At 47.4% G+C, this 26,925-nt stretch overlaps 1 protein-coding gene across 3 annotated transcripts; it reads right to left on the bottom strand.

Annotated features, from left to right (window-relative positions):
- Positions 1-207: 207 nt before the first annotated feature.
- Positions 208-26,925, bottom strand: cdc42bpb (CDC42 binding protein kinase beta (DMPK-like)). 3 transcript variants are annotated; one of them, XM_084954026.1, is made up of 40 exons: positions 26,179-26,925; positions 22,407-22,498; positions 18,682-18,765; positions 18,507-18,602; positions 18,275-18,423; positions 17,597-17,690; positions 17,177-17,377; positions 16,623-16,871; positions 15,993-16,224; positions 15,759-15,866; positions 15,057-15,190; positions 14,276-14,518; positions 12,551-12,661; positions 12,165-12,409; positions 11,941-12,046; positions 11,729-11,853; positions 11,545-11,650; positions 11,128-11,190; positions 7,611-7,759; positions 7,432-7,529; positions 7,244-7,323; positions 7,063-7,107; positions 6,659-6,733; positions 6,514-6,579; positions 6,307-6,412; positions 6,099-6,235; positions 5,883-6,022; positions 4,323-4,404; positions 4,021-4,237; positions 3,772-3,834; positions 3,454-3,695; positions 3,012-3,366; positions 2,840-2,937; positions 2,670-2,754; positions 2,462-2,579; positions 2,262-2,379; positions 1,873-2,097; positions 1,528-1,636; positions 1,388-1,446; positions 208-883 (listed from the first exon to the last, which is right to left on the bottom strand). In XM_084954026.1, the coding sequence occupies exons 1-40, from the start codon at positions 26,345-26,347 to the stop codon at positions 761-763; spliced, it is 5,397 nt and encodes a 1,798-aa protein (XP_084810152.1). In that variant the 5' UTR covers positions 26,348-26,925; the 3' UTR covers positions 208-760. The 3 variants fall into 3 exon arrangements, with proteins under 3 accessions (XP_084810152.1, XP_084810153.1, XP_084810154.1); XM_084954027.1 differs by lacking the exon at positions 7,063-7,107 and having other exon boundaries at positions 26,179-26,923; XM_084954028.1 differs by lacking the exon at positions 11,128-11,190 and having other exon boundaries at positions 26,179-26,923.

Genomic DNA, 26,925 nt, shown 5'->3' with positions numbered 1-26,925 from the left:
ATATCGGACTGCTTTGCTTCATTTGTGCAATATCTCTACAATTAGAAATATCCTGACTCAGAGTGATGCTGAAAAACTAGTTCATGCATTTAATACTTCTAGGCTGGACTACTGTAATTTGTTATTATCAGGATGACAGGGACTCTGCTTGTCCTGATTGGTTGCCTGCCGGGCTCACCTGTGCAGGTGTGACTCAGACTCAAAGACTGAATTCAGGTTCGTTTATTGTTTTTGGCCACTAACAGTTTATCGTTACAAAGATCCTTTAAATGTGATTTTGGAAGAAACAAAGCAGTAGTGTTCAGGTGTGACCCTGCCCCCTCTCCTGTCTCCAACTGAGCAGAGGGCGGGACCAGAGGAAAGATCATAACTGACACAAATTAAAGATTATTTTACCCTAAACGACAACAAAGATGAAGGTGATGACGATGTGCAACTTCAACAAAATTAATTCAGTGTTTTCGTCAGAGCGAGACCTCCGCCCGCTCCCCGTGTCAGCTTGCACGCCAACAGGAAGTCATTACACATGCACGACAACAGCAGGCGCTGGTCCCATAGAGCCAATCAGAGTAAAGGTCAAAGGTCACACAGCAGCTCTCAGCAGGGAGTGGTTAAAACCAAGGGGTGGGGCTTCCAGCAGGTAAAATCCAACAAAATAAAAGCAGCAGGAAGCGCAAACACACCCCGCCACAATAAAATCCTGAAAGTAAAAGCTAAGCTCTCAGTCCGCAGCCCGACTTGTTCAGGTGGGGGCGGGGCTTCAGGCTTCGGAGTCCAGGCCGTCGAGGGTGAGCTGGCTGCGGTGGGGGGAGTTGGGGCTGGGGGGGCTGCTGGGGTTGGAGCTGTTGGAGGGCGTCGAGTGTTTGGTGGAGTCAGAGTCAGGCTGGGGATCAATACACAAGCATGATTACTGATCAAGACTGATGGTCTAGAGATATATATATATATATATATATATATATATATATATATATATATATATATATATATATATATATATATATATATATATATGGGTTCTTACTATCTTGGTGGGGACCAAAATCTGAAATTTACTATACTGGTGTGGACCAAAATCCAGGTCTCCACAGGGTTGAAGTCATTTTTCACACTCAAAATGTGGTTTTAATGTCAGGGTTACAGTTGAGTTATGGTTAGGTTTAGGAGAAGGTTAGGGGAAGGGTTAGGCATTCATTTTTAATGGTTGGGGTTAGGGTAAGCAGCTAGGGAAAGCATTATGTCAATGAGATGTCCCCACGTGGATAGCAAACCAGACGTGTGTGTGTGTGAGTGAGTGTGTGTGTGTGTGTGTGTGTGTGTGTGTGTGTGTGTGTGTGTGTGTGTGTGTGTGTGTGTGTGTGTGTGTGTGTGTGTGTGTGTGTTGTACCTCTCGGTCCACCTCCTCCGGGTCACAGATGCTGCGGGACGAAGCGCCTCCCCCAAAATCTAAGCCAATGAAATCACAGAGACAGGTGAGTTAGTGACAGTTCGTGTCGAGACTAGCGACATGAACACTCATGTGTTTACCTGAAGCTGTGCGTGTGATGTGCGTCTTGCTCCTCTGTTGCCGTGAGATACTGGAGAGGGGGCGGGGCTTATCTTTAATGCAGTCGTCCTGAGAAGAGGGCAGCACACTCTGCGGGCACACACACACACACACACACTGATGAATAGAGTTTATTGATCCTTCTGGCATCCTCAGACTGATCGATCAGCTGGCAGAGGTACACAGCGTGACCTGATGACATCATCGCTGACCAATCAGCTGATGAGCGAGTGTGAGGTCATCAAATCAATCAAGTGATTGCTGCATTCAGGTCATGTGACCTGGGCGCAGCCTGAGTGGAGGGGGGGAGACAGAAGCTGGCCTACCCTTCCCACAGAGGAGGTGGAGGGAGAGGAGGAGGAGGAAGGCTGCAGGAGGCTCTGCTGGGAGGAGGAAGAGGAGGCGTCTTTCTGCAAGAAGGCGCCAGCCGATGCCGACGTCATGTGATACACGTGCTCAAAGTTGGAGGGGGGAGAGATGAGGGTGTGACGGGAAGAAGAGGAGGAAGGGGAGGGAGACGGGGAGGAGGAGAAGGAGGCAACATCACCAACCTGAACACCAAGACGCAGACAAAGATGAGAAGGAGCAGGATGAAGTTGAAACAGGGGGAAGAGAGAAGAGAGGAGTCAGTGTGATGAAGGCAGGAGTCAGAGGAGTGGGGGGAGGAGACGGAGGAGAACATGCCGGCAGCAGAAGGAGGAGCAGGAGGAGTTACCAGAGGAAGGTCCATGAGGACCTGCATGCCGTCTCCTGGTCCCATGTGAGCCACGTGGTTAAAGTTGGTGGGGTTAGAAATCATTTTAGAGCGAAGCTCCGGATCCCTCAGCATCTCCCTGAGGAGACAACGACACCAGCACACAAGTGAGCACGCAGGTAAACATAACATGGGAAAACACCAGAAGTGACTAAAATCACCTCCTCTGCTGGAGTCGCTCCTCCTCGGGAACCTTGAAGAGGAACTTTCTCTTGCTGCGAGTTCGAACCATCAACTTCCTGCTGTGATCGGACGTCTCCGGGATGGTGAGATCGCCCTCTGAACAGACATGGGTACAGAGACAGGTATGCACAGGTTAGCTTCAGCTGTGGGAGCGTTAGCGTCCACGTGATTCAGGTGTGCTCCTACCTGAGGAGGTGTTGCTAAAGTAAATCAGACGAGGAGGTTCTGAGCTCAGCAGGTTTAACGTTCCTTCAGCATTCAGAGGTCGAATCTGTAGATAGGTGCGCACACAGTCTTTCAGCCATCACTGCATTCTGAATGGGTGGTCTGACCTTCACTGAACTGTGATTGGTTACCTTGCGCAGGGAGATGGTTTGGACCCACTCAGTGGTGTGAACATCAAAGACATCAACCCCATACTCGCTGTAGACCGTCAGGTGAGATGAGTTAGAGCCTGTCACACAGAGAGACAGGTGAGAGACCATCCACTGCACCCGTTTCTACAATTACAAGAATCGTGCAACGTACAGAAAGCAAGCGGTGTGGCGGGCCACATGAGCTCCTGGGTCCGGGACCGACGTCCCTGTCCATCCACATAGACACCGAGCTGGCTGAAGCAGAGCAGCAGCTCGCTGGATCCAACCTCCAGTGCATGTAGAGCGTCCAGTTGCTGTTGCGCCAGGAAGGCCAGCGATGGGTCTGCCGGGCTCACCAGGCTTATGGGGGACGACTCCCCCTGCAAGGCCAGCAGAGCGAAGCCTGACGGGTAACCGATGCACAGCCGGTCCCTGAGCATCCCCAACCACTGAACCACACCTGGGGCCTGCACCTCCCACAGCTTCTTGTGGTGGGGCTTTGTCGGAGTGATCTCGTAGCACTGAACCTGGAAGCGGGACATAGAAACTGCAGCATTAGGATGGGCACCGGAGCAGAACCGCAGGTCACCTCCAGGTGAGCCCATACCACTGACCTGACGTTTGATGGCAGCCAGCAGGCAGGGGGGGCCTCCTGGGCGGAGAACACCGGCGGCCATAGCCTGGCAGCCTTTGGTGTCTGCCAGCTTGGCATCGAAGCTGGACTCCGCTCCCTCCAACACCCCCCAGGGGTGAAGGTGAACTTGACGGTTGCGACCGCAGAGGAGCGCAATGATCTTCTCCTTTGGGATCAATTCAATCTGAGAGATCTTCTTACTGTCTGCGGCTCTCACAATCACTGTAGAAAGAAAGGGAGGAGTTAAAGGAGGTTAGCACAATCAGTCACGTGGACAAAGTCTGTTCACTGGGCTCACCGTCTCTCGTGATTTCAACCACAAACAGTCCGTCTTCTGTTCCCAGGGCGATCCTCTCACGATCTGCACACATGGGAAATGTTCTTATTAACAAAATAATAAGCGAGATTAAATGGATACAAATCAAGTAATCAATAAAACTGAAGATTGACAGGAAACTCAGCACAATCCATCAGTAGACCCTGAAAAAATTTCAGCCTACCACGGTCAACTGTCCTACACTTTTTCAGCAGAGCACTCGTTACTGACCGAGCACAGCGGCGGACAGCGTGGTCTTGATGATGGGTAGCGAGGCATCGTAGGCCTCGTGCAGGACGTGGACCTGCTGGCTCTTCAGCAGGTTCTTGGTCAGGATGCTCTGCATACCTTCCAGGACCCGGACCCATTTTCTCTTCTCTACCTCGCTCTCTGCCAGGACAAGCAGAGACACTGACGACAGCTGCGAGATCAGCTGCGATGATGTCACCTGACCACGACAACAAAAACAATCAGAACAGGACACGCACTGGTGCTCAGACAACAAATGTTATAACAGTGATGGGGTCTCCTACTCTGAAGATGCAGGGGATGTCCTTCCTGGTTGCGTGGATCACATCGGAAGCCAAGACCGAACTAACGGACAAATCCTCATCCCTGAAAAAGTGAGATGCAAGAGATAATCGCATATACAAAAATAATACTTGTCACAAACTCCACACACAAAAAAAAAACAAATGCCAGCTTCACGCGACTGCCTAAATCTTCTCTAAACCAGCTAAATCTTTTCATTCTATTACAGTCTTCACAAAGGTATCAGAGTCGTCTCTGAACTACATGAACCTTACCAGGACTCAAACTGTCCTAACACTTAGGGCTACACAAACTTTCTTCAGACTTCGTCTCAGGACCTGGATTAACATGCCCACACGAACCTTCTCAGAAGTGTTCGCTCTCTGCGGTGTCACTTCCTGTTCCAACACAGTGATGTTTTTGTGTAGCCAATTTAATTAAAAACATACTCTTGTTTCACAGTGCATTTTCACTGCTATGCAGATGACACGCAGCTTTATCTATCCATGAAGCCAGATAATACACACCAATTAGTTAAACTGCAGGAATGTCTTAAAGACAAAGACCTGGATGGCCGCTAATTTTCTGCTTCTAAATTCAGATAAAATTGAGGTTATTGTACTTGGCCATCAAAATCTTAGAAATATGGTATCTAACCAGATTCTTACTCTGGATGGCATTACCTTTGCCTCCAGTAACACTGTGAGGAACCTTGGAGTCATTTCTGACCAGGATATGTCCTCCAATGCACACATTAAACAAAAATGTCAGACTGCTTTCTTCCATTTGCGCAATATCTCTAAAATTAGAAATATCTCTAAAATTAGAAATATCCTGTCTCAAGAGTGACGCAAAAAAACTAGTTCATGCATTTATCATTTGTAGCATACTTGCTGTTCCTAGATAATTTAAAAGTAGAATGGGAGCCAGAGCCTTCAGTTTTCAGGCCTCTTTCCCGTGGAACCAGCTTCCAGTTTGGATTCGGAAGACAGACACTATCTCTACTTTTAAGATTAGGCTTCAAATTTTCCTTTTTGCTAAAGTTATAGTTAGGGCTGGACCAGGTGACCCTAAATCCTCCCTGTTAAGCTGCAATAGGTGTAGGCTGCTGGGGGATTCCCATGATGCACTGGGTGTTTTTTCTTGTCTCACTATGTGTTAATAGACCTCTCTGCACTGAATCATACTTGCTATTAATTTCTGGCTCTCTTCCACAGCATGTCTTGGTCCTGTCTTCCTCCTCTCGGTCAGGGAGGAGCAGGGAGAGGATTTCTTCCTGTTAAAAGGGAGTTTTTCCTTTCCCACTGTTGCCCAACCACTTGTACATAGGGGGTCATATGACTGTTGGGGTTTTCACTTATTATTGTAGGGTCTACCTTACAATATAAAGCACCTTGAGGCAACCGTTGCTGTGATTTGGCACTGTATAAATAAAACTGAATTGAATTAGAAGACCTGGAACTTGCTCCAGAGTCCAGGGATTTTTGTCAAAACAAGCAGACTCTTCAAAAGACCTCAAGTAGTGTTTTCATGTCCTGACAGAAGGTGACCAAACAGAATACCTGAGGTCGAGGACGAGACTGGCTGCCACCCCAGGCTGCGTGGACTTTCCCTCTGAGATGTCGTAGAGAAAGAGTTTACAGTCAGAGACCACGGCGAATGCTCGCTGCCAGCCCTTTTTCACCCCACTGGGCTTTGGAATCTGACGGAAACAAACTAGCTTGAGTATGTGGAGCTGCTACACAGTTACATCGTCAGTACCGTGTCAATGGACTCACCCTGACGTAGCCCTTATATGCAGTGCCGATTCCCCTCTGGACATCAATGCCCTGTGGCCTCTTGGCCTGCTCTGCTGGGATCGGGCAGACAAGAGGGGCGTGGTCTTTACAGGAAACGTGACAGATGAAGGAGCACACTGCAGAGACAGAGAGTCAGTCAGACACCTGTGACTGAACCAGAAGCAAAGGTGCTGTTAGCGCTGCGTACCTTCGCAGGCGTATCCCTGCCGGATTAGTCCCACCATCAGGGAGGTGCAGTGTGTGCACTGAGGCGGGCTGGAGAACGTCTTGATGCTCAGCTGGTGAGCTTTGGGCTGAAACACACACACACAAAAAAATCTAAAAATCTATTACAATTACTACAATCTGAGTGGCCCTGTGGAGTCATAGGACACCTGCGAGAACCTCAGGGTACCTTTGGTGTGGTCAGCGCTGTGCTCTGATAGATAGGAGAGGGGCTCGAAGGGACTGCTTTAATTTCCTGTGGACGCAAACGGGTCAATCAGTTAAACAAACCATAACATACAGGACACCTGTGCAAAGACTCATCTGTGACCAACCTCGTGTTCGGAGCCTGTGGAGGGTGATGGGGGCGTAGTGTCTGATTTTGCAGGGGTGGCATCTATGTCTGAAGGCTGCAGGTAAAAACCGTGACACAAAGATTATCAACACCTGATCAGATGAACTGTGACAACTACAAATGCACTATTGCAGTATTCATACAGCGGACACATGAAGTAGTACTGCAGTAATATGAGATTAAGAGGAGTGATACTAAGCGATGCTTTTTTTTTGTGTGTGGGCGGAGTTTATTCTGTGGATGGAGGTTTTTATAGTCAGTCGGATCAGGTGTGCGGGGCATTAATTTGACCAGTGGTTGTTGATGTCATTAGTACAAAGCTAGCAGCTATACTCGAGGTTGAAGGTGGAAGGTCACTGTCTGAAGAGGGGAGGGTAAACTTACTTCTTCCCAGAGAGCATACAGCAAGGAGGCAGAGCAAGCTGACGTCTCAAAGTTACAAAGAGAAAGAAGCAAGATGAAGTTGAGTAAGTCAGCACTACACCTGAATGGCATCACTGTCCTGTGAGCTGCTGTGTGTGGGCTTGTTACTATGAATGGTAGGAAAGTCAGACAGGTAACTCACTCTGAAGGTGAGGTCTGGAGCTAGAGGAGACGTGTTGAAGTATTCAAAGATAGGGTCCTGGAAGTCCGGGAGCTTCAGACCTGCACAGACATAGATGGTGAAGACACGCCCACAGACACCACTGGAACCTACCTGTCCTCTCAGACCCTAAAAATCATACACACATGGTCTGAGTAGTTTTGCCTAACCTTTGTCGGAACGTGAACGGGTCTCCTCCATCTCCTTTTTTAGGGTCTCCATCTGCTCCACCATTTCCTTGCTCCTTTCCTCCGTCTCCTTAAGCTTACTGTAGGCAGAGAGACATGGGTCAGATAGGTGAACACAGTACACAGATAAGATGACAGTCTGCCTTGGTATGACCTCTGACCTCTCCAGGTTGATGTTTGAGGCTTTGACTTTGCGCAGCTCCTCCTGGACCAGCTGTTTGGCTCTGATTTCAGCGTCCAGAGCCGACTGCAGCTCGAGGCGAGCAGACATGTCCAACTTCTGACTGCGGCGCACCTTCCACAGGGGGTCCTGGAGGGGGTGGAATCAGAGGGATAGGCACCTGTTTATTGTTACTGTACATCAAAGCTCAGAAAGCAAGAAATGGTGCAGTCGGACGATCAGAGCAGCCAATGAGGCTGTGTCCCAATTCAGGGTCTGCACACTTGAAGTATGCATTTTAAGTGCGATTACGTCACCGCCACGCGACGACGGCTGTCCCAATTCGAAGTGTACTTCAAATGAATACTCCAAATGCGCCATCAATTTCCCCAAATGTCAAGCGTGGTCCGGTGCACGCTTCGTGGTCCTATATATCCCACAATTCATAGCGCGGCGGTGGGTGTGGATAATTTTGCCGCAAAATACGGCAGAAGGGAGCGGCCGAAGAGTGAACAGTCGAAAGTAAGTACTGAACATGATGTTACTTATTTATGTGCGAATGTTTAATAACGAAGAACATTAAAACATTACTGTTGGCCATATAAATACACACACACACACACACACACACACACACACACACATATACATACATACATACACGTGTGTGTATATATATACACGTGTATGTATGTATGTATATGTGTGTGTGTGTGTGTGTGTGTGTGTGTGTGTGTGTGTGTGTGTGTGTGTGTGTGTGTGTGTGTGTATATATATAATAATAATAATGGATTGGATTTATATAGCGCTTTTCAAGGCACCCAAAGCGCTTTACAATGCCACTATTCATTCACCAATTAAGCATATTAGGTGATGTGCATCTCTGTAATGAGAAGGGGTGTGGTCTAATGACATCAACACCCTATATCAGGTGTGCATAAATATTAGGCAACGTCCTTTCCTTTGGCAAAATGGGTCAAAAGAAGGACTTGACAGGCTCAGAAAAGTCAAAAATAGTGAGATATCTTGCAGAGGGATGCAGCAGTCTCAAAATTGCAAAGCTTCTGAAGCGTGATCATCGAACAATCAAGCGTTTCATTCAAAATAGTCAACAGGGTCGCAAGAAGCTTGTGGAAAAACCAAGGCGCAAAATAACTGCCCATGAACTGAGAAAAGTCAAGCGTGCAGCTGCTAAGATGCCACTTGCCACCAGTTCGGCCATATTTCAGAGCTGCAACATCACTGGAGTGCCCAAAAGCACAAGGTGTGCAATACTCAGAGACATGGCCAAGGTAAGAAAGGCTGAAAGACGACCACCACTGAACAAGACACACAAGCTGAAACGTCAAGACTGGGCCAAGAAATATCTCAAGACTGGTTTTTCTAAGGTTTTATGGACTGATGAAATGAGAGTGAGTCTTGATGGGCCAGATGGATGGGCCAGTGGCTGGATTGGTAAAGGGCAGAGAGCTCCAGTCCGACTCAGACGCCAGCAAGGTGGAGGTGGAGTATTGGTTTGGGCTGGTATCATCAAAGATGAGCTTGTGGGGCCTTTTCGGGTTGAGGATGGAGTCAAGCTCAACTCCCAGTCCTACTGCCAGTTTCTGGAAGACACCTTCTTCAAGCAGTGGTACAGGAAGAAGTCTGCATCCTTCAAGAAAAACATGATTTTCATGCAGGACAATGCTCCATCACACGCGTCCAAGTACTCCACAGCGTGGCTGGCAAGAAAGGGTATAAAAGAAGAAAAACTAATGACATGGCCTCCTTGTTCACCTGATCTGAACCCCATTGAGAACCTGTGGTCCATCATCAAATGTGAGATTTACAAGGAGGGAAAACAGTACACCTCTCTGAACAGTGTCTGGGAGGCTGTGGTTGCTGCTGCACGCAATGTTGATGGTGAACAGATCAAAACACTGACAGAAACCATGGATGGCAGGCTTTTGAGTGTCCTTGCAAAGAAAGGTGGCTATATTGGTCGCTGATTTGTTTTTGTTTTGTTTTTGAATGTCAGAAATGTATATTTGTGAATGTGGAGATGTTATATTGGTTTCACTGGTAAAAATAAATGATTGAAATGGGTATATATTTGTTTTTTGTTAAGTTGCCTAATAATTATGCACAGTAATAGTCACCTGCACACACAGATATCCCCCTAAAATAGCTAAAACTAAAAACTACTTCCAAAAACATTCAGCTTTGATATTAATGAGTTTTTTGGGTTCATTGAGAACATGGTTGTTGTTCAATAATAAAATTATTCCTCAAAAATACAACTTGCCTAATAATTCTGCACTCCCTATATATATATATATATATACATACACACACACACACATACATATATATATATACATACATATATATATACATACATATATACACACATATATATATATATGTATGTATATATATATGTATGTATGTATATATATATATATATATATATTGTTATTTACTAACTAATCTTGAAATGACAGTTCAGTACAGAAATGAAGCCCAACAATCATGCTTTACAGTCCCATGGTCTCAGCCTCAGATACTCAACTAATCACAGTGATGTCATGACAAAAATGAATGACCAACAAAACATTTTTTCTCCTTCATTTCTGTCAAACAATGCCGTTTGTAACGTTTCTCGCGGTTAGTATCATGGTTGCTAGGCAACCTGAACAGCGCAACGAAGGCTAGACCATCCCATTTCACAAGCCTCTCACATCCGCACTTCTCGTACTTCTAGTACGCACCGTACGTAGTACGCGTAGTGCGCGTACTTCAAGCGTGCAGACCCTGAATTGGGACACAGCCAATGAGTGTTCAATCAGGTGAGGTGATGTCCAGACATGTGATACCACCGATGTAGCTGCTGGAAAATGTGACATTATCATATGACATCAAGATTTGACCACTTAAAGCCCTAAAGGATGCACTGCTTAAATTCCAGATGACTCTAAACCTTCAAAGATAACAGAAGAGTACCTGAAGTGTAGTACCTGACCCCCCAGGTGCCTACTGGAGGTACTCAGTGAGTAAAAACTAATGTGTAGACCAAGTACTGACTCAAGTACAGCGTAAACTACTCCCTGAAGTACAGACTGTGACACCACCTTAGACTAAAGCTTCATCTCCACTCTGTCCCCACCAGAGCTTGAACCCTCACCCTGTCCTGACCCTGGATTCATCTCGAGAGGTCACTGTAGACACTAACTCTCTTTGTAACCTCCTCATCTCTGCCTCTGCTTGACCTCTGACCTCTCCAGGCTTCTGTGTGATCCACTCTATGACTTCGTAACAGCTGTCAGGAACCCGCACTGGTAAAGCTTCGCTGCGTTCTATTCAATTCAATTCAATTCAATTTTATTTATATAGCGCCAAATCACAACAAAAGTCGCCTCAAGGCGCTTCATAATTCTAATATCAATGGTACACATGCAAGCCAATAGCCATGCAAGCATCTTTAAGCTCGCCCAGAAAGTGATTTTTAACTGGCTGGAAATCGTGACCAGCTCACTCACCCTCCTGTCTCCACCAATGGGAGGCCAGGGCTTCTTAGGGGGAGTGGCCACTCCTGATTCCGTCTAAGACAGCAGGTTTGAAAGGAAAAAAAAACCCCAAACAAAATCAACACACAGATACAGACAGTACTACAGTCTGAAGAAGGTGGAGGACATTCCTGGATTTCTTTCACAATAAAAGCCACTAAGTTAAAACATAACTGAAGGGATAAAACATTTCTGAGTATTTGTAACATAAATTGAAAAAAATTTTCTGCTATGACTGAGTGGTGTCTGAACACACCTGTGACAGGCGGAGGCTTCAACAGGTCGCTTCAGGTGAAGTCCCATGCTCACATATTACTCTCGGATTAAACGTGTGTGTGTGTGTGTGTGTGTGTGTGTGTGTGTGTGTGTGTGTGTGTGTGTGTGTGTTACCAGAGGTCTGGTTCCCAAGCTGGAGCTGCGTAGAGTTTCCAGCTCCTCCGTCATCTTGGTGGCTAGAGCCTGCAGATAACCTCGAGCGTCCTTCTCGTCGCTGACCCTGAACACAGTGTACCACATGTCCTTAAAAATGTGTCGCTGAACCCGCGGCGGTGTCCAAGCAGCTCACGTGACTCACCACTGGATGATCTCTGCGATCTGAGCCTCCCAGTGAGCCACGCTCTCCTTCTTGGACGCCAGGTCCTGCAGCTCGTCTTCTAGTTGCCGATTCTGAGCCGTCAGGTTATCCACGAACGAGCACAGCTGGACACAACCACAACGAGAGCAGTATTACACAGCGGTGCTCCTAGTACTACAAAGTGTGCAGGAACAGTACTACAGGAGTATCACCTTGTCGGTCTCTGCCGTCAGTTTTCGGTTTTCTTCTGTCAGCAGGTTCTTCTCTCGCTCATGTTTCTTCTTGAGAGCAGTGAGAGCTTCTTCCATCTCAACTTGCCTGAGAGGGCACACACACACACACACACACACACACACACACACACACACACACTGGGTCAGCATGGATCTGGCCATGACTCACCTGTACCTGCCAGTAAACCCAGTTCAGGACTCACCTGTCTCTCTTGGCCTTGTCTAGCTTGTCTCGGAGCTGCAGCAACTCCTTGTTGGCGGTGAGCTGCGCCCCCTCAGACTCCTGCAAGTCTTTGCAGAGGTTTTTTATCTCAGAGGAGTGGGCCGAGTCCCTCCTCAGGAGCTCCTCCTCGTAGAACAGCACCTTCTTGTCCAGCTCTGCCTTTAGACGGGATAGTTCTTGCTGAAACTCCGCCCCTCCTGCTGCTACTCCACGGCCCTGCTGAGACTAGGATCAGAACCAGAACAACTAAGAAGCCCTTCTGCACGACTGTGAGGACCGGTTCAGCCAGGGTTTGGCTTAACCCAGGCTCAAATCGGGATTGTGTGGTCATGATGGGTGTAAAGGGGTGTGTGTGTGACCTCTGACCTTTAGACTCTGCAGCTCCGCCTCCAGCTGTTTGGAGTAAACCTCGCTGTGCTCCCTCAGCTTCCTCTCCTTTGATGCCTCTGTCTGCGCCTCATCCAGCTGAGCCTCCAGCTAACACACAAACAAAAGGCTTTTATCTTGAAGGGCTGGATCCTTTAAATCTGTAAACTGAAGGTGAGCACAGAGCAAGTGAACGCTTGTAGCAGAGCCGCAGTGAAGCCCCTTCACCTGCAGGCGTGTCAGCGGGTCGGTGGAGCTTACTGAGACTCAGACCTACTGAGATGGAAGCTCTGCAGGGGACCTAACATGGTGTGCACGTGGAGTGCACAGCAGAGCTGCGTTACAGCACATAAACATGAACATGTGTCTGCAGTGACGAAGACGCCACACCTCACAGTCCCGGCATAAACATTGAATATCAGAGACATCAATCACTGCTCAGGCTGAGCTGATGGGTGATGATGTCGGACTAGTGCTGCTCAAAATGAGTCTTATTTTCCTGCTTTTGCATTAAATTCTTATCATCCTCATGAGGTTCTTCATAACCACACCTGCAACACAGGTGTGCACGCTGTGGAACCAGCTGTCGACCCACCATCACCTCCCCCTCCACTCAGTGTCAGCAGACGGTTGGTGAATAGGGAAGTCACACAGCTTTTAGGTTTATGACTTTTACACCCTGCTAACAAGAAGTGATGTCATTAGCAGTGGTTAGTGAGTCATTCGCCTCCTTTCCTGTAACCCTGATTCACTCTCTGCAGATTAATTCCTTTGAGCTCATTCGGGTGTTTCCCACGTCACTGAATCTTTCCTGCCATTTTACTGAAGTCTGCACTTTAAATGACATGTTCGGCCAATCAGAGCACAGCACCATCACTCAGGGTTGATCTGAACTGTGTATGTATGCTGCCTATGGAATCTGACATTAATATGACCTGAAATAATTTCTGAAAACCCCAAAGCTTCCAGTTCCTGCTGCTCAAGAGAACAAAGAGGAACAGCCTCCAACAGTCAGCGCAAACAGAAGGTGTGGTCAGAACACACCTTCAGACAGCGAGAGCGTCCCTCCATTAACCCAGAACCCGAACACTTTATGAAGGAGCCGTCGTAATTCATCTTATGATCTGACCAAACCTTTTAGACCTGTCGTGTCTCTGACATGTGCTCATGGCGCTTTAAACGCTTGGTTCCTTCTCGTTTTACATCAAAGTGTTCTTTGAGTGACCAACGGCTTCCTGCTTATTACAGGAGTCTGTCTCCCTCTGCTGGTGAGCACGAGGAGGTGCACCTCAGGACTGATGGTGCACCTCCCGTTCTTTTCAGTTTGACTCTGGAACTCAACTTAGAAAGTCAGAAAACAAACTCTTAATCTGTAGAGCTGTACTGCTAACCACATAAGAGAACAGTATCACGCTGCACTGTTGGCGATACCCAGATGGCTCTACCTCACTTGTGAACCAAAAACAAATCCTCTTTTTCCTGCTTTGTCTGTCTCTCTCAGGCTCATCTTCAGACCTCTTACACTTCTGTTCCTGACTCCCTGTCATCAGGACATGTGCCCAATCATCATCACTTACAAATTACTTAAAGCGACCAAACTGAAAACCCGACAGACGCTCCCTAACCCTCCATAACGAGGGTGAATGCTAAACAGAGGAGACTTTCGTCTCTAAGGTTTTAATCACAAATGGTCACTGCTGATGCTCTGCAGCCCTCCTCACTCACCTCCTTACGGCTCTTCTCCATCTTACGGATCTCCTGCCTCGTGCCGTCCATCTTCTGCAGCAGCGCCTCCATCTCCTCCTCCTTGTCACGGAGCTGGCGGGTCAGGCGCTGCTTTGAGGAGCGCAGCTCAGCCATCCTCTCTGACAACTCAGAGAACTCCTGCAGCGCCAACTTCCTCTGCGAGTGCGCCTCCTTCAACTCCTTCGTCTGACTCCTCAGGCGTTCCAGGGCGTCAGCCAACTGCTGCTCAGAGGGTGTGGGGTTTATTAGCTTGGGAATACATGACTATTAAGCCCCTTTTCATTAGTAACTACTTGGATTGACTTGCCACAGTTTAAAGGGTTTTCTGTAAGGTACCGTTTTAGTACCTGCTCACCCAGGGTTCCAAGCCATCTGAGCAGGTACTAAAATGTGACGTCGTCACACTGCATGCCACTGATTGGCTGGTCGGTAGCGTCACTCGATGAATCATAAGAGCATCTTGTTCACAAAAATCAAAACTGCCATTTTTGAAACCATGGCAACGAGGGAAATGGCTACAAAAACAGTCCGACGAGTTTGACGAAAAGCCACAGGTATGTCGTCGCTTGGATGTCCACCTTTGTTGTAGCGTTCTGCATAGTAATTAAGTCGCGGGACGCTCACACATGTTGCTATGACAACAACCACTCACATCAGTTAGTGCTGGATTGTAATGGAAAACGAGTTGATCAGAGTAGGTACTAATGGAAAAGGGGCTTTATTCTGAAAAACAGCTCCACCTGCGGCCAGATGCGCGTACCTTGTGAACCTCATCCTTCTCCTGTCGCAGGCTTTTCACCTGCTTCTCCATGCTCCTCAGTTTGGAGGCGGAGCTTTCATAGTCCTGTCTGAGAGAGACCGCCTCCTCCAGCTGGTGCTCAAGCCTGTCAGAGTCTGAGATTACAGGGGCAGGGTTTATTTTAATAAATAAAAAGTGTGACATTACTTTAATAACTTTATTTAAACAGATTTTTCTGCAGTACTGTCTTATTGGCTCCAACGTATTAATAAACATGTGTGTCTGTATGACATTAAACACGAGCTCGGGCGGAGCACAGAAACTTGAAATATTTAAGGTTTTCTGCGAGTGGCGCTGTTAAACAAACCTAACAGGAAATAAAGTTTCAGAGTTTCAGCTGACTATGCTCCAAGCATAGTCAGATTGAAACATCTGGATGGAGAGTGTCCTCTAAACCCGAGGTCTCAGTTACAACCATCCATCTAAAATTATCTGGATGTGCTTGCGGCAGCGGTGATGCACCAATGTCGTTATTCAGTTCTTTTATTGATGAACTCCGTGCCTGCAGACTGCTTTGATTCACAGAGCTGAAGGCTGATGATGTGACCACAGGTTACTGATCAGTATCACTAACATACAGGGAAGCTGGAGCTGCTGTTTGCTCTGACCATATCAGGTGCTACCACCCCAACTGTGTCTGTTACCACGGAAACATCCTCTGACCTGCCAGCTTCTTCTTGAGTCGTTCAATCTCCTCATTGAGCTTCTTGATCTCTTTGTCTCGACTCAGAGTTCCTCCTCGAGCTGGAGCCTGCAGGGCCTGAGTCGACTCTGTGGGAGGACAGACACAGTGAGGTCACAGTGAGTACTGCAGGAATAGTGATCGAGTCCTATAGAGTACTGCTGGAGTCCTACAGTGTACTGTGGGAGTACTGCTGGAGTCCGCCTCCTCCTTACCCTGCAGTTTGCGGTTCAGTTCCTGTTTCTCCTGCTCCAGTCGACGAATCCTCTTCTCAAAAACCTCCACCTCCTCCCCTCCTGTTCCACCATCTGTTTCGATCTGGACACGCAACCACGCCCTGCTGACAGAGCTGCGGTCGGAGAAGCAGCTGTCGGTGGTGTAGGTGAAGCCAACGAAGGGGAGGTGCTGCCCTGTAAAACCAGTGTGAGACACTGGAGGTCCAATGTCCTGTAGAGAGAAGACCTGTCAGCATGAAGGACTGTGCGGACAAGAAGGGCCACTGGAAAACCTGTGGTCTCAGAGTCACCTGGAGTCTCGGGGACTCTCAGAGACTCCTAGGCCCCAGACTCAGTCTGACTGCCCTGTGACTCCAGGTGACTCTGAGACTGATGGAGTCTCAGAGCAGTCAGATTGATGGAAGGCCATTTCACACAGGGAGCAGCACATACTGTACTGCCCTCTGCAAAGCACAGTGAAAGCACTCTGGCGGGGAGAAATCCCACATGCCACAGTCAAAGTTCAACTGGGTTGAATAAAATTTACGTGACTCGCTCCAGCTAGTGGTGATCCCACTGCATGCTGCTTCCTATGTAAAACGGTCTTGAGGATAGAAAGACGGTCCTCACCGGGTTCTTCAGGACATCATCATCTACGTCAAAGTTTGAGGTGTCGGTGGGTGAGGACACCTCGGGGATGTAGGGGGCCCCGGTGGACCGGATGTTGTCCCAGTCGATGCCGTTGAAGAAAGGGTGGCTTTTAAAATCAGAGATCCCATTAAGTCCAAGGCGACGATCCCTGGAACAAAGCAAGCCCTGGATCAGATCCTTGGCATCTTCAGACACATCGGTCACATGGGAAGGGAACTGGAAACGCTCCTGGAAACAGCAAAAGAAAAGACAAGGATACGTTCAGAGGAAGAGTCAGGAAACTGGACATAAAGGCGAGCGTGCGCTGAGGGACGAGCTCTGATTCAAAACAGGAAGTGGGACGAGAGCCTGGAGACAGACTTGTAACCTGGAAACAGCAGCACAGCACGGGCAGGACAAGAGTAATCCAATTACAGAGCACAGTATCATTACCCTGACAGAGTGTAATCTGATTACTGTAACAGCTAGTGTCTTTATTTATTCTGAAAGACAGTCCAAATACTCTGGCAGATAGAACAGTCCATGGTTCTGACCTCATGATTCATGATCTTGCCATAGGTTTCAACCAGCGACTCAGCGTAGAACGGTGTCTCGCCATACAGCATCTCATACATGCACACACCCAGCGACCACCAGTCACACTCTGGGCCGTAGCGGCCCATCCCGTCCTCCATCGCCTGCAGGATCTCTGGGGAGATGTAGTCTGGCGTGCCAACTGCCACAGAGGACTGAACCTATAGTGACACATTGGGATGGACCGAGGTTACAAAAGGTCATCCAGAAAAGGTCAAAGGTGAACTTAAGCTCAAGTAACAGAACTAAACAAGCTTAACTTAATTAAGCTATTGAAGTTCCTGAATTAAGACCAGCACTAAGATTACCAGGGTTAACCTGAAACTAGACTAACGAGAGCACTGTTAGCTTCAAAGAGGCGATGGGAGGGTGACAGTTACCGTGCCGTCCTCCATCATGCGGAGACAGGATCCGAAGTCTGCGAGGCGAATATGGCCGTTGACGTCGAGCAGGACGTTGTCGGGTTTGATGTCTCTGAAAGACGAAAAACATATTCAGCTAGTCATTGTCACCTTCATCCCAGACAGGTCACATGGTCAGCTGATGCCGCAGCAGGATCTGATTAACCACACACAGTATAAAGATGGGTGGCGCTACTGTGCTGTGAACCCATTGGTCCTTTTCAGATGAGTGTTTTTGCTGTCACCATTTTGAGTTTTGAAGCTGGCGGTGACGAGGGGCTGTCTCTGAAATCACACACTCACTGTGACAACCTCCACATGGTCATTTCTAAAACATATGACCAGGCGTACCAAACGGGTTGTGCGTCCATGTTTTATCTGACTCCGATCACGTGATGCACCTTAAAGCGCCATCGTTTCACTGTGTGTAAACTGTGTGTGAATAAAGATGTGTGAGACTGAACAGCAGCAGGTTAAAGTTCAGCCATCTCAGGAAGGAAAAGGCCAGCTGAGCAGGAAGGAACTACATTTCCCAGAGGACACTGCAGCAGGAAAAGCACACTTCCTGGACACAGAGGCACATACCTTTGGTAGGGCCAGTACAACTTAGAGTACAGTGTGAAGTACAGGCAGTGCAGTTTGCAGTACTCCGAGTACCTGTGTATGTAGTGCTGCTGATGGATGGAGTGGATGGCGAGTACCATCTCAGCCACGTAGAACTTGGCCATATCCTCAGGAAGTCGATCCTCAAACTTACTGAGCAGCGTCAGCAGGTCACCACCCACGTAGTAATCCATCACCAAGTACTGCAGTACAGGTACACACAGAGGAGTTAAAGATAGTACCAGTACCAGTCCCAGTCCCACAGGGGACAGCAGCTAGTACTCACCAAATAGTTGTCGTCCTGGAAGGCGTAGTGCAGGTTGGTGATCCACTGACTGTCTCCTTTCACCAGGACGTCACGCTCTTCACGGAAACATGCCGTCTGCACTCACAGCACCAACACATCAATAACATGCCCACAGCATGCTAAGGTCACAACATGATCATAAAGAGGAGCCCACCTCTGCTCGCTTTAGCATCTCCCACTTATTGAGGATCTTCATAGCATAAACTTGCTCCGTGTGCTTCATCTTCACCACGGCAACCTGACAGAGAGAGAGGGGGGGCGAGAAACATGAACACACAGGTAAACACAAACACCTGCAGCACTATGTGCCAAGGGTCCAGAATAATGCCATGTCAAATTTGTGTGCCTCCCACAGGTGTATCACCTGTGCAGTGTTGCTGCTATGGTCTCCATGGTGACCGGGTGTGTATCTTTAACATCACTTGCTGAGCTGGTCTGAGCACATGACATAGAACCCCACCCACACAGCTCACCTGGACTTACCTGAGGACAGGTGTGTCACAACCATGCCTGCCCGGTGCTTCGGGACATACCTGAGGACAGGTGTGTGTTTATGTCCCGAGGCAGCAGGCAGGTGTGGTAGTGTCACACCTGTCCTCTGGTATGAGAAGAACGCACACACAGAAACAGACACACGCTGACAGTGGCTGCCGAGGACACTCGCTCTGCTTTACACATTACCCAAAAGCCCAAGAGATGCTAGAGAGGACGCTAAGTGCAGATCTCAAACACCAAAGGACTACAAATACCACAGTACTGTGTGGGTTCTGATATGTGTGCACGTCTTCACTGCATGTCTCACAGGAAACTGCGTCCATGCTGTAAAGAACTGAATTGCTCTGTCCCCTCGTACCACGATTATGTCAAACTTCTTGTCTTCATAACAAATAAGACCCCACCAACCCGTCTACAGAACTTCAATATTTCAGCCAATTAGGGCTGTGCGATATGACCAAAATCTCATATCCCGATATAATACATCTATCGTCCCGATAACGATATAAATCACAAAATTGTAACATTTTCTGTAAATTCTGTGAATCTGCATGAAGTGTTTCCAGCTGGGCGTTGTGTTTTAATAGATGCCTGAAACTATACATTTTTAGTCATAAATTATAACGGCCGCCGTTTTCTTTGTGATTATTTATTACACAGCGTGCTGCGGGGAAAAGCCTGTTCTAACGTTTGAGTCTGACGGCTCTTTTTTGCTTCTCATCCGTAAACGCTGCATACTCTTTCACGTGATTCAGTTTATTTTGAAAAGTCTCAACAGGATCTTGAGCTTTACAGGGAGTGCAGAATTATTAGGCAAGTTGTATTTTTGAGGAATAATTTTATTATTGAACAACAACCATGTTCTCAATGAACCCAAAAAACTCATTAATATCAAAGCTGAATGTTTTTGGAAGTAGTTTTTAGTTTGTTTTTAGTTTTAGCTATTTTAGGGGGATATCTGTGTGTGCAGGTGACTATTACTGTGCATAATTATTAGGCAACTTAACAAAAAACAAATATATACCCATTTCAATTATTTATTTTTACCAGTGAAACCAATATAACATCTCCACATTCACAAATATACATTTCTGACATTCAAAAACAAAACAAAAACAAATCAGCGACCAATATAGCCACCTTTCTTTGCAAGGACACTCAAAAGCCTGCCATCCATGGATTCTGTCAGTGTTTTGATCTGTTCACCATCAACATTGCGTGCAGCAGCAACCACAGCCTCCCAGACACTGTTCAGAGAGGTGTACTGTTTTCCCTCCTTGTAGTTCTCACATTTGATGATGGACCACAGGTTCTCAATGGGGTTCAGATCAGGTGAACAAGGAGGCCATGTCATTAGTTTTTCTTCTTTTATACCCTTTCTTGCCAGCCACGCTGTGGAGTACTTGGACGCGTGTGATGGAGCATTGTCCTGCATGAAAATCATGTTTTTCTTGAAGGATGCAGACTTCTTCCTGTACCACTGCTTGAAGAAGGTGTCTTCCAGAAACTGGCAGTAGGACTGGGAGTTGAGCTTGACTCCATCCTCAACCTGAAAAGGCCCCACAAGCTCATCTTTGATGATACCAGCCCAAACCAGTACTCCACCTCCACCTTGCTGGCGTCTGAGTCGGACTGGAGCTCTCTGCCCTTTACCAATCCAGCCACGGGCCCATCCATCTGGCCCATCAAGACTCACTCTCATTTCATCAGTCCATAAAACCTTAGAAAAATCAGTCTTGAGATATTTCTTGGCCCAGTCTTGACGTTTCAGCTTGTGTGTCTTGTTCAGTGGTGGTCGTCTTTCAGCCTTTCTTACCTTGGCCATGTCTCTGAGTATTGCACACCTTGTGCTTTTGGGCACTCCAGTGATGTTGCAGCTCTGAAATATGGCCAAACTGGTGGCAAGTGGCATCTTGGCAACTGCACGCTTGACTTTTCTCAGTTCATGGGCAGTTATTTTGCGCCTTGGTTTTTCCACACGCTTCTTGCGACCCTGTTGACTATTTTGAATGAAACGCTTGATTGTTCGATGATCACGCTTCAGAAGCTTTGCAATTTTGAGACTGCTGCATCCCTCTGCAAGATATCTCACTGTTTTTGACTTTTCTGAGCCTGTCAAGTCCTTCTTTTGACCCATTTTGCCAAAGGAAAGGACGTTGCCTAATAATTATGCACACCTGATATAGGGTGTTGATGTCATTAGACCACACCCCTTCTCATTACAGAGATGCACATCACCTAATATGCTTAATTGGTAGTAGGCTTTCGAGCCTATACAGCTTGGAGTAAGACAACATGCATGAAGAGGATGATGTGGACAAAATACTCATTTGCCTAATAATTCTGCACTCCCTGTATTGTGAAAGGTTTATGTGGAAAATAAACAAGTGGACGGCGGAGCCACGCGATGGTTTTACCATCATTGTTGCTAAAGACAACGCATAAAAACAGTCGCTTGTCCGTCCGTAGTGTGGTTATATTAAATATAAGAGAAAGAGAGAACTTTAAGAAATTAATATAGCCACTACAGTGACCAACAAAACAGTGAAAAAATATTGCCGTAAACAGTTTATTTTGCGACACCACGAAACAAACGATAGCGTAAAATGAAACGATAGACGTTTTTATATCGTCATCTGATATATATCGTTATATCGAATAGCCCTACAGCCAATCACATCGTGGTGTGCTGCAGGACGTTTAATATGAGATCTCCATCAGCGTCCACGATGATCTTCAGATTATCCTGGATTACCATCTCCACCCTGGATTATTTCTGGGCCACAGGCTCAGGTAAGGAGAGGGGGGCGGGGCTGTATCCAGTTTTAGGACTGAGACGACCTCCAAGCCTACAGTGCGAGGAGCCTTGCGACCAATCAGGTTACAGAAACAGGGTCACAGTTTCTCTCTGCTGACTTGTTTTTTGATAGATTTTTTTGCCATTTGTCTGTCAAACCAACAACAAACACATGACATGACTTGGATTTGTTCGGTTACCCTGCCTCTGATGACGTCACAGGTGGTGGAGTTAATGCCTGCGACATTAACTGAAATTGAGTTTTGTTTCAGGGATTGGTCATCGCGCCACCTCCTCCTCCATCAAGTTTGTGTTCCTAACAGCTTCCCGTTCACTTCCTGTGTTTGCCTGGAATCTGAGCCCTTCCCGTTTTCCCTCAGACTCCAGAGGAGGATGGGCGGAGCCTCCTCCAAGCCACTGCAACACAGTGTGGCGTCTCAAACACACAATCAGGACAGGAAATCCCAGGGCTCAGGTGCTTTACAAAGTAAGAGTCTGTATTTATTCTGTCTACACATGAATACACCGCGTTTCCTTTTCGTCACCTTTAGTCGCCTGACAAGTCACAGGTCATCAGGAAGTCTTACCTCTCCAAAAGCTCCTCGTCCAATCACCTTCAGGATCTCGAAGTCGTCTTTGTGCAGCCGCATGTCCTTCACTGTGGTTGTGAATGGCTTCACTGCAACACACAGAAGAGCTGGGATAATGTCACACGCACGCAGAGGTCCACACTAACCCAATCTCAAACAGGTAATGTTCTGTTGTTGACTTCTTACCAGATCAAATCACAATGGTAACAGAGGCTGAAGCCCTCACCTGGTCAAGAGCAGGTTATATTCAGAGTTTAAAGCAGAAGCGGTCCTCTGATTTTTTTTATGTGCATCAGTGTGCAGCTTGTTCCTGAGAGCAGTGCATGAACCTAGAGCGGCTCAGACTGAACATTCATGTGCTGATGCAGCAAATGTTTAAATCTTTTTCTACTTGATTCTACTTGATTCTGCTCTGCCACAAACACAGGACACCAGGAATGTTCAACCAATCACATTCATCCACTCTGATCTCCGTCATCAGTCTGTGTGACAGGAAATGTTACCGTTTCTGTGTTTCAGACACGAATGTGCAGTCGTTGCTTTAAAAACAAAGACAAAATCATTAACTGCCATTCAACTTGTATTTTCCCGCTCTGTGCCACAAATGACCAGATTAACCAGTTTCACCTCTCAGATTATTCACAGATTTTTTGGTTCTTTACAGATTTTTACTTGACAGCATCTCTGTAAAAGAGGAGTCACATGAGAGGTGAAATGTCCCTTTAAATTGGTCAGATGCTATCAGCTCTGCCCCTTTCACGTGAACTTGCAGGTTAAACCCTGAGTTAACTCAGCGAGATGATAACCAGGTTTGTGTGACCTCTGACCCTGATCGCTGACGTTAGGTTAAACGCAATGTTCCTTCTAATTTTTCATGTGTCTGAGCGAACACACAAAGTAAAAATAACTTGAACTCCAATTTTGAAAACAACTTTTTTTTTTGCTCTGACTTGTATTATGAGTCTGTGGTCTGGGAGCGAGTCCTGTAACTCTTTGTCTGCAAAATACAGAATATAATGACCAATGTCGGCAATTAATTATTCTTCAAAAAAGTAACTGAGTTTTGCAAACAAAGTTTTTTGCAGCTGTTTACCTAAAAATGCAGCCAAGGCGTTTTTTTTTAAATAAACATTTAGAATTATTTACGGAACAATCAGGTGTTCTGCATCAAATTTGATGCCACACAAATTATTTGTGCCTCTCCAAAAAATTATTTCTGTCCACTATAAGATAAAGGAGAACAACAGCCTGATCCCTGCAGGCCTGACAACAGGAGATGTATCACTCCTGTAACACCTGTAACACTCAGTAGTCGCCTCATTGTTCTGACACACACAACAAAACTATTGACTACACTACACACTAACTACACAAGATTTGCGCTAAATGTCGCAAATCTCTCACATCTCAAAACACCGCCGCAACTCCTAAAACTTCCCTCTTCCTAAACATCTAAATGCCATGTTGCCATATCATTTTTTGATTGGTCCACATAGTATATTTGCTCACAGGCGGAGAGCGCTTTCGAGCGTTTTCCCTATAAAACGCCGTTTTTACAGTTTCTTCCCGCAATAAATATAAACAATGATAGTATTCAGGAAAAAACCAACATTGCATAGATTTTTATCATAACTCTGGTTTTACGTGACCTATCAACACAATTTAAAAACTGGTATAAAGTCCACATTTTTTCCGTCAATTGTTCCGTCTGTCCTGCTCACATCTCCAATGGTTGTACACGTTGTCATTAACGTGGCTTCACTCCACATCAGCCACGCCGCTTTGCTAGCTAAAACACCGGTGTTGGCACATAAGGACGCTGCCATAGTCTGTCAACGACGTTGATTAGCTGCGTATATACACGAATGTGAATCGCATCATTGGCTGGACTATGGGATAAGGTGGCGTCGTTGTAATCCCATACCGGAGCAGCCAGTCACTTACTGACTAACACTGCAAAACAGAATTGTTAAAGTATTAATTTTAATTTCAATTCAGGTTAGATGTTTTTTGTGCGCAACACAGATTTTCTGTGCGCAGAGACCGTGCCAGCAGTGCGCAATTGCGCATGCGCGCAGTTTAGAGGGAACATTGGTTAAACGTGTCCTGATAACAGAACGACCTGAGTCGTGAGTTAGAGGCATTAGTACCCTGCATGCTGTCAGCTCCTCATCATTTATTCATCTGATCTGAGATCAGATTTATCTGGGTCACTCACATTTACTCTCATAGAAACCAGAATAGAAACACAGCAGAGGAGCTGAGCTGGTTTCAATTCTTCCTCAGAGCCCTGACTTAACGCTTTTGCAAACACTTTCGGCCTGACTGATGTCACTGCTGTGACATCACAGGCTGAGGGCTGAGAAAGAGCACAGAATAATTCACCACGTCATGGCGGCATTACGGTTTCCATGTCTACGAGTCTGCTGCTGTCCGACTGATGGAGACATGTCTGCAGAGTGGCCGTGACTGCTGGTCCTGTTTTAGTTCTGCAGCAGGTGGAGAACTTTATCACTGATCAATAACGGATGGAGGCCAGTTATTGATTAGCGATAAAGTGGTTTGTCATACATTATTAATGGAAGACAAATGAAGTGAGTGCATCCTCTCCTGTCCCCGCCCTCTTAGGTGAGGGCCTGTGTCTAAGAACCTTGTGATTGCTCAGAGACACTGACAGGTGTGAGCGATGCTGTCTGAAGCAATTATGGATTACTTTAAAGCATGGGTGGGGAACTCCAGGCCTTGAGGGCCGGTGTCCTGCAGGTTTTAGATATCACCCTGGGTCAACACACCTGAATCACATGATTAGTTCATTACCAGGCCTCTGGAGAACTTCAAGACATGTTGAGGAGGTAATTTAACCATTTAAAACAGCTGTGTTGGATCAAGGACACATTTAAAACCTGCAGGACACTGGCCCTCAAGGCCTAGAGTTCCCCACCCCTGATCTAAAGGAGATGGTATCAGATCAATAACACACCTCAGTCAAGTTATGACATCATGTTTAGGTGATCACTGCCTTCATAATCTTCATCACCGACTGTCCTGATCAGCTTCCTGCTTATTTGTATCAAACCTTCCTGTTAAACATCACCTGAACACCGTCTGTCATTGATCACCCATGACCTGATCGGTCTTACTGATCACTGACATCATCGGTGCATGCAGTTGGCCTTCACAGCGGCTCCAACTCAGAGCAGAATCGCAAATTGAAACCAGGTCACAGAAACCAGGACAGGAACAGGCTGAACCAGGCCAAACTGGGCCAGTGTTTCAGCTGCACAGAAGCTGGAAGCTGATTCAAGACCAGCTGATCGATTACACTATCACTGAATGATATTAGCCACATGCAGTCACCATGGAAACACTAACAGTCTACATGGGACCCACAACCAGGGCAGGAAGGCGGAGCCTGGAAAAGCAAGGATTATCCTAGTGTTCATCCTGACTGAACTTTAAACCTAATCACCTCGATTATTGATTGTATATCATGTGACCACGTCAGACCACGAGAGACCCGGAGACGCCGTTAAAGCCTTCAGAATCCTCTTTCAAGGAGCTCCACAAACCTGGAGCTGAGCTCAGGGGAGAGAGCCTTCAGACACCTGTGAGGTGAATCTGCCTCTGACCCCTCAAGCACCCTGGATCTACCTCACGTACACCTGAAACTACCTGAAGCATGCTACACCTGGATCTCCTTGATTGACCTTTGACCTTCAGAAGGACAGCTCCAGTCTGCTGAACCTGACCCCCACCCCCCGGGTCTTACCCCACTCCAGGAAGTCGGTGACGTGCTTCTCCCTCTTGAGCGGGGACTGGGAGCACTCGGTGTAGAAGCAGAGCAGCAGGTCTAGCAGCGCCTCCACGCTCAGACAGCCGGCCGCCCGCTGCTCCAGCAGCAGCTCCTCCAGTCGCTTCAACCGCTCCTGCGCCGACATCCTGCTGTCGGTCCCCGCCGGACTCTCCAGGATGCTCCGTCGGGCCCGCGTCGCTCAGTCCGGGTGTATCCGCCGCCGAGGCTCCGCTTCCTGCCTAGCTGCTAGCCGTTAGCCGTTAGCTCCAGGAGAAGCTTCCCGACATTTTGAGCCGCGGGGTTCGGAGCGTCGCCGAGAGTCCTCCGGTCACCGTGGGTCACCGCCGGTCAGCAGCCTGCGGGCCTGCCTCTGTCCGCCCTCCTCCGGCTCTAATCCGGTAAATCTGCTCTTTCCTCTCAGGATCAGGACGTCGGGCGGACCGTCGACTCTCAGGTCGGCCGCCGCTGCTCCATGTCCGCCGCTCGGTTTGTCGGACCGGGGCTGGCTCCGGGAGCGACTGCGCAGGGGTCAGAATGTCCGAGTTCTCCGTGGGAGTGGGTGAGAGCGTCACGGGATCACGGCCGGTTTGAGGAGAGTTCGAGGCGGCTGCCGGTGTGGCGGAGCGCTGGGAATATGGCTGAATCCAGGACGGAAGATCCCGAGCAAGCGGAGGAGTTGTGTCCCGCTTCCGGTGCCGGGGAGCTTCACAATAAAATATCCGA

Source organism: Perissodus microlepis, chromosome 15 (genome assembly GCF_051167445.1).
Source record: "Perissodus microlepis isolate ML-2025 ecotype Zambia chromosome 15, ASM5116744v1, whole genome shotgun sequence".
In the NCBI taxonomy this organism is placed as follows: domain Eukaryota; kingdom Metazoa; phylum Chordata; class Actinopteri; order Cichliformes; family Cichlidae; genus Perissodus; species Perissodus microlepis.
The sequence above is the reverse complement of the archived record's forward strand: the minus strand, read 5'-3'. Positions and strand labels throughout refer to the sequence as shown.

Coding starts and splice junctions, on each gene's coding strand:
- cdc42bpb (XM_084954026.1), bottom strand. CDS start 26,347: ATGTCGGCGCAGGAGCGGTTGAAGCGACTGGAGGAGCTGCTGCTGGAG. Junction 16,225..16,622: donor ATGATGTCCTGAAGAACCCG/GTGAGGACCGTC, acceptor TTCTCTCTACAG/GACATTGGACCTCCAGTGTC. Junction 7,324..7,431: donor CCGTTCACGTTCCGACAAAG/GTTAGGCAAAAC, acceptor ATGTCTGTGCAG/GTCTGAAGCTCCCGGACTTC.